This window comes from Camellia sinensis, chromosome 13 (genome assembly GCF_055761805.1).
Source record: "Camellia sinensis isolate YWXY chromosome 13, ASM5576180v1, whole genome shotgun sequence".
Taxonomy (NCBI): Eukaryota; Viridiplantae; Streptophyta; class Magnoliopsida; order Ericales; family Theaceae; genus Camellia; species Camellia sinensis.
Genome location: NC_138973.1, coordinates 126,880,932 through 126,887,236, shown reverse-complemented (window position 1 = coordinate 126,887,236; position 6,305 = coordinate 126,880,932). Strand labels below are relative to the sequence as shown.

Below are 6,305 nucleotides of genomic sequence, written 5' to 3'. Positions count from 1 at the left end.
TCCAAAAGTTAACTTCTAATTTTATAAAAATTACTTTAGCAACTCTCTATTTTATTAGTATTTCATAATATATAATGAGATGATTTCTAATAGTTTCTCAAGTGAGTTAATAGTGTTAATTTTATTAAATCAATTTTATATACACAACAGAGTATAAATTAAATTTTTTATTTTAAAAAAATCAAAGAGGTATATATATATTTTATTTACTAGATTATGTCTGATCTAATAGTTCTAATTGCTAATTCAAAATTTTAGAAAAGAATAATAAAAATGACTTTATAGATTTATTTATTTTTTCATTAAACACTTCATTCAGAAACCTCTTATATATATTAAAAAAAAAAAAATGATCTTCAGTTTATCTTCGATTGTGTTTTTTGTTTCCAGCTTTCATTTCTCAGAAAACACAGAATTATTCCAACATGATTGGGCAAAGGTAGTCGAACAATTGCAGCAAACCTAACCATGTGAAGCAGTAGTAGAAAATGATACTGTCAAAATAATACCACCCATCCATTGTCGTCCCCACGGAGCACAAAAATTGTACACCCATAAAACCTCTAAAATGATTCCAACATTCAAATCCATCAAATCAACACTATGGCTTAATTTAAGTGGACTTTGTACATCATCAACTAGCCATTTCTTTCATCTTACAGTACCTTTATTTGTTGGCAAAAACCAAAATGTGCACTATGTAGCAAAAAGTTACGTTTTTGGACATTATCTAAAAACGTAAATGCTAAAAACGTCAGAAAATTAGTTTGACAAGTGCTAAAAATTCAGGTGTAAAATTATAAATTAGGGTCTATGAAAAAAAATAAAAAAAATTATGTTCGGTAAGAGTATTTTAATTATTTTAATTTGATTTGACATCATAAATAAATATTAAACTAAAAAACAAAAAGTCAACTTTTTACTGACTTCTCAAATTACTTTTCAAAAAGTTAAAAAATTTAATAAAAAGTTGAAAGCTAACTTTTTACCCCTTCTCAAAACAACAACAATGATTCATCCCACTAAAAACATCACCACTAATAGCACTAATGCATTAAAAAAATAAAAAAAAATAAAATAAAATACAACTCCAAGACCAAAACATCACATCATTAATGACGAGACCCACTGCCACCTAATTAGTGGGAGCACTAATTAGTGCTCCCAAGCATTTTTCTCAAAACAATAGCCTAGTCTCTCTGTCTCTCTCCAGCATGAATACTCATTCGAGATATGGATACAATATAATACAAATACAGCGCGACTACCTTTTATAAGTATCTGTGCTTGCCTAAAAAAAAAACGTGTTTCAGCTCCAAACTCAGCTTGTGTTGCTTATGTTCAAACAAAAAATCATTTGACATCCAGAGAAGCCCATTGAAACATAGAAACCAAATCCTGCAAGAATGCAAAAACAGCAGGCAATGGAAGATGTCAAGGTCACCGGAGATCATGATGATAATCATCAAAATTCTGAGCCAATCAGGGACACTTACAAAATCGCGTACCTAATCCATTTCGTGCTCGGTGCTGGCAATTTGCTTCCATGGAATGCTTTGATCACTGCTGTCGATTACTTTGGCAGTCTCTATCCGTCCAGGCATGTTGAGAAGGTCTTCTCTGTCGCCTACATGAGTTCTTCTCTGTTGGTTCTCGTTTTGATGATGAGTTGGGTGTGTTGGAGTAAAAAACTGAGCTTTAGGTTGAGGATGAACTTGGGTTTTTCCATGTTTGTTCTGTCTATAATGGTAGCTCCAACACTTGATTGGGCTTCGTATAGCAGTGGATCGAAAGGGAGTTCAAATGGTGCCTATGTTGTAACCGTTGGATCGGTTGTTGTTTGCGGTTTAGCTGATGGATTGATTGGAGGAAGCCTTATAGGATCTGCTGGAAGGCTGCCAAAGGAGTATACGCAAGCAGTTTTTGCTGGAACAGCTTCTTCAGGTATATCATATCATGCCATTATGTAAAATTCAACTCTCTCTTTTTTTTCTTCGTTTCTTCATCTAGCAAAAGCATGAGATGTAGAAAATTTGGTAAATATGATGAAATATAACACCTGAAGCCTTCAAAGGGCCAAAACATCAAATTTGGAGAAGAATATCTTATAGTGGTATACAAAAAAATTTTACCCTTAGCATAGAAGGGTAGGAGTCAAGGTGTAAGCAGTTTAGTTGGGATGGAGTTGGAGAAAAAATTTAGCATGGAACCAAACTCCATGGTCTTGTTTGTTGAGAAACCGAAACTAATTGCGTATTACCGTTCGATTTTGTTTATTTTTAGTTTAATATAAAGGTGAGATTCACATGAGTGTATAAGGAGTTTTATGAAACCCTATAAAATCTCACATATTGAATAAATGAAAACAAAAGGAGTAGGTTGCTTTAAAAATATGCCTCCCTCTTAAATCTTTCTTACAAAATGTATATTATTGGATAATGTGCAAAAAATTAAAGTATAAAAAATATTTAAATATTATATGTCGGTTAATATTGTGTATCGATTTTAAAAATTTTAATGACCATGCATTATAAAAAATAGATTAAGGCCTCGTTTGGGAATCTTATTTTTTAGTCAAAAAGTCAAAAAGTTATAAAATTAGTTAAAAAGTTAACAACACATACCAAAAAGTCAAAGATTCTCTTTTGTCTCTACTTTTTGCACATCTTTTTATAAAAATTCAAAAAGTCATCCTAAATATACTAGTTTTTTTTAACTCATATTTTAACCAAATAGTCAAAAAGTTACTGAATTAGCCTGTTTCCAAACGAGACTAAGGTCAAGTTTGACAACTAAAAAATAATTCATCTTTTTATTTTTTTATCTTTTTTTCATCATATCACCTCTTTACTTTTCTACACATCTTTTTATAAAGAGATAAAAAATATACTTATTTAGATAATCCGAAACCACCTCTAAATATCAAAATTTAGCAGCAGTCATTTTTGTTTTATCAGTTTTTCTTACAGCCCTAGGTAGGAAGGGTCGACCAATGTGTGGAAACGTCACAGGCGTGGTCCTGGCAGCCCCTATTGGTAGCTACAAAGGAGGAGAGGGGGCTAGACTAGGACGGGTATGTTAACACAGAATTGGAGATGTTGCTGTGACCATTGTCACAGTAGTGTCCCATCGTTCTTTTTGGAGATTTTCTCAACTCTTTTAATTATTTGAATAGTTGATTTGGTAAAATTTATTAATTATATTATTTTTATAAAAAATTAAGATAGTTGAAAGTGTATAATCTTATGATCCAATTCTAATTGTTTAAAAAAATTATCAAAATTATGTTAATCATTTATTAAAAAAATAAATGTACTCTTATCACCAAATTATAAATATCTAATCAATTTAATTATTTAAATAAATGATTTACTTAATAAATTATATAATATAAACGGTTCGAATTATCAAAAAAAAAAAAAATTTAAAAAAATCCCTCATCGGTACACCACAGGATCCCCTGCTCCATGTTAACGCTGGGATGCGCAGCATACAAATTGTTTATATTTCCAAGGGCTTCCTAGGAAAGTTAGGCAACTGCTCACTTTTGGAAAAGTCGTAAAGGTACATGCTCCTTAGGAATAATATTAAAAATTATGAAAAAATATTATGAAATGTGTGACGAAAATTTTTAATTATTTAATTAGTGTGTGATGTTTTATTGTATGTATAATTTAAAAATAAAGAATCTTTCATGATTATTTTTATGATTTTTTTTTTATGATTTCTAGTATTACTCGCTCCTCAATGTTTGCTAGGCTAAATTTCCTCAAATTGACATTTTCAGACGAAAAATGCTACAGGTCACAATTTTTTTACTAAATAAATGACTAAATGTCTCATATAAATGTAGAGTCCACAAAATTACAGACTCCACATCTATATGAGATATTTAATCATTTATTTAATAAAAAATTTAATATTCTTAACATTACCTAAGCTTACACCTTGCATTTTTTTTCAATCAAATAGAAAAGATCTCTGTACTAGTCACTAGTTATGTTAAATTTAGACTATTTGAGCCTCCATGATACGACAGTCTTGGCATAAAACTCCATCTCTATTGACTTGACACACTTTGAGCTTTAAATTTGACACAAAAGACTAGTACCAGCAATAACAGTGTGCTTGGAACCCTATAGTTCAAATGGTCAATTTAATTGATTCGATTGACTCCATAGTTTTTCCTAGAATCTACTATTAGTCTAAAAGCCAGAAAACATAGGGAAAACGAATATAGTCAATTACGAAAATAGCAATATCTACAAATACACAAAGAAAGTGATGAACAACAAAATGCACCATCTCTCTTTCTCACAAGTCAACTGAACCCCAATCCCGGTATATCAACCAATCAATGGATAGCAGTTTGAGCCATGGCATTATCTTCATGAATTTCTAGACCTATAAATGAAGCAGTGCTCAAATTAGTGACAAAAATAATCATTAGAAATGATATAAATGGATACTCACCTTTTCAAGTTGGTTCCACCCAGATCCCTCATCCATATATAACAAATTATTTATACCAATTTTGAATATTTTAAGCTGATGCATTCTGCACAAGTAAATCCTTATACCGATTTTCTTGCTTGAACTAAAAATTATTTGACCAAAATGGTTGTGTTCTAATGTTGTTGTTGTTGTTGTTTTTTTTTTTTTTTTTTTGGTTTTTCCCCCCACTACCACATAAAAAATGCTTGACGAATAGCTAACAGCAATAACAACAGTCTTCCTATAGTTCAAACACTAATCCAAGTATGTCTTATTAACAACTTGAGATTTAGCAATGATATGAAAATCCAAACAGAACAATGAAAAGTGCTTGGATTAGTGACAAAGCATAATCATATGACCATTTTACCTGATTATATTGTTTTGTAACAGGTGTTCTTGTGTCCATCTTGAGGATTATAACAAAGGCATCACTTCCACAGACAGCACAGGGCCTACGAAAAAGCGCTCACTTGTATTTTATAGTCAGCACAGTTATTTTGCTTGGCTGCATTGTTTGTTGCAATCTGTTATACAAGTTGCCAGTCATGCAACAGTATTACAAACTTCTACGGGACGACCTGCCGAGTTCAAAGCCAGAATTTTGGGAAGTGTCGAGAAAAATCCGATGGCCTTCTTTTGGAGTTTTCATGATTTACACTGTAACTCTGTCTATCTTTCCCGGATTCATAGCAGAGAACCTTGAATCGAGGATTCTTAAAGATTGGTACCCTGTTATGCTGATTACAATGTATAATATTTCAGATCTTATAGGGAAGTCTTTGACTGCAACATATGTCGTGAGGAGTATTGGGAAGGCTACATGGGCTTGCATTGCCAGGCTTTTGTTCTATCCCCTCTTCACGGTCTGCCTCCATGGTCCCAATTGGCTGAAAACTGAGGTACCAATGGCATTTCTGACGATTACACTTGGGTTGACAAATGGGTATTTGACAAGTGTGATCATGATCCTCACTCCTAAATCAGTGCCAGCTTCAGAAGCTGAAGTATCTGCAGTTGTGATGGCTGTGTTCTTGGGGATGGGCTTAGTTGCTGGTTCGGTTCTTGGTTGGTTTTGGATCATTTGAACCTCATTAACCTCTTATGTCATATGCATAACCAGCCTCAGAAGAGGTCAGTCTCCTATAAATCAGAACCCATAACCTGTCAAGGTAAAGCAGATGGAAGAGAAACATATAAAGAAAATGAGTCCAGTAGTATAAATCTTTGTAATGTTAAATAAGGGCCTAGTCTGAATTTTCTTATATGCTATCTCCTTGATGATGCAAGTTTATTCTACCGTCAATCTAAAGAATGATGAAATTGCCAGTTTCAATCACAATTTAATCCATCACAAAAATAACAAAAAATGAAAATGAAAATGAAAATAAATATAGTAACTTTGCTACCTTGGCATATGTTCTGTTTGAATAATGAAAGTGAAAGACCAGAGGGAAAATTTTGAAACCTTTGTAACAAACTGTTCTGTTACTCATGATAATTGTGACAATTTGAATTTTTTTCCTTTCTGTCAACTTGACGGCAAACAAACGGAGAACGATGGGGCAAAAAGAAGTGCACAAGAAACCTAGTTGAATATTGAACCAAGAATCAAGTTTATTAGGGCACAACCTAAGCTGGAAAGAAGTATGCATTTACAAAACCAAGAACTCAATGTAATGATTGAGAAAACATAAATGGAAACTCCAAATAACACTAGGAATGAATTCAACTGCAAAACACTGCATATACATTATGAGTCTTGGACTAGAAAACTGCATTGCCGAAAAGTCTACATCATTAGGCCAATA

The 6,305-nt window shown here is 32.4% G+C and overlaps 1 protein-coding gene across 1 annotated transcript; it reads left to right on the top strand.

Annotated features, from left to right (window-relative positions):
* The first annotated feature begins 1,269 nt into the window (after positions 1 to 1,269).
* On the top strand, positions 1,270 to 5,830 carry LOC114260989 (Nucleoside transporter family protein). The gene is made up of 2 exons (XM_028201196.2): positions 1,270 to 1,944; positions 4,888 to 5,830. The coding sequence occupies exons 1-2, from the start codon at positions 1,407 to 1,409 to the stop codon at positions 5,580 to 5,582; spliced, it is 1,233 nt and encodes a 410-aa protein (XP_028056997.2). The 5' UTR covers positions 1,270 to 1,406; the 3' UTR covers positions 5,583 to 5,830.
* The last annotated feature ends 475 nt before the right edge of the window (positions 5,831 to 6,305 follow it).

Excerpts from the sequence above, each read along its gene's own strand:
- LOC114260989 (XM_028201196.2), top strand. The coding sequence starts at position 1,407 with ATGCAAAAACAGCAGGCAATGGAAGATGTCAAGGTCACCGGAGATCAT. Across the intron at positions 1,945-4,887 it reads TGCTGGAACAGCTTCTTCAG|GTGTTCTTGTGTCCATCTTG; the intron begins GTATATCATATC and ends GTTTTGTAACAG.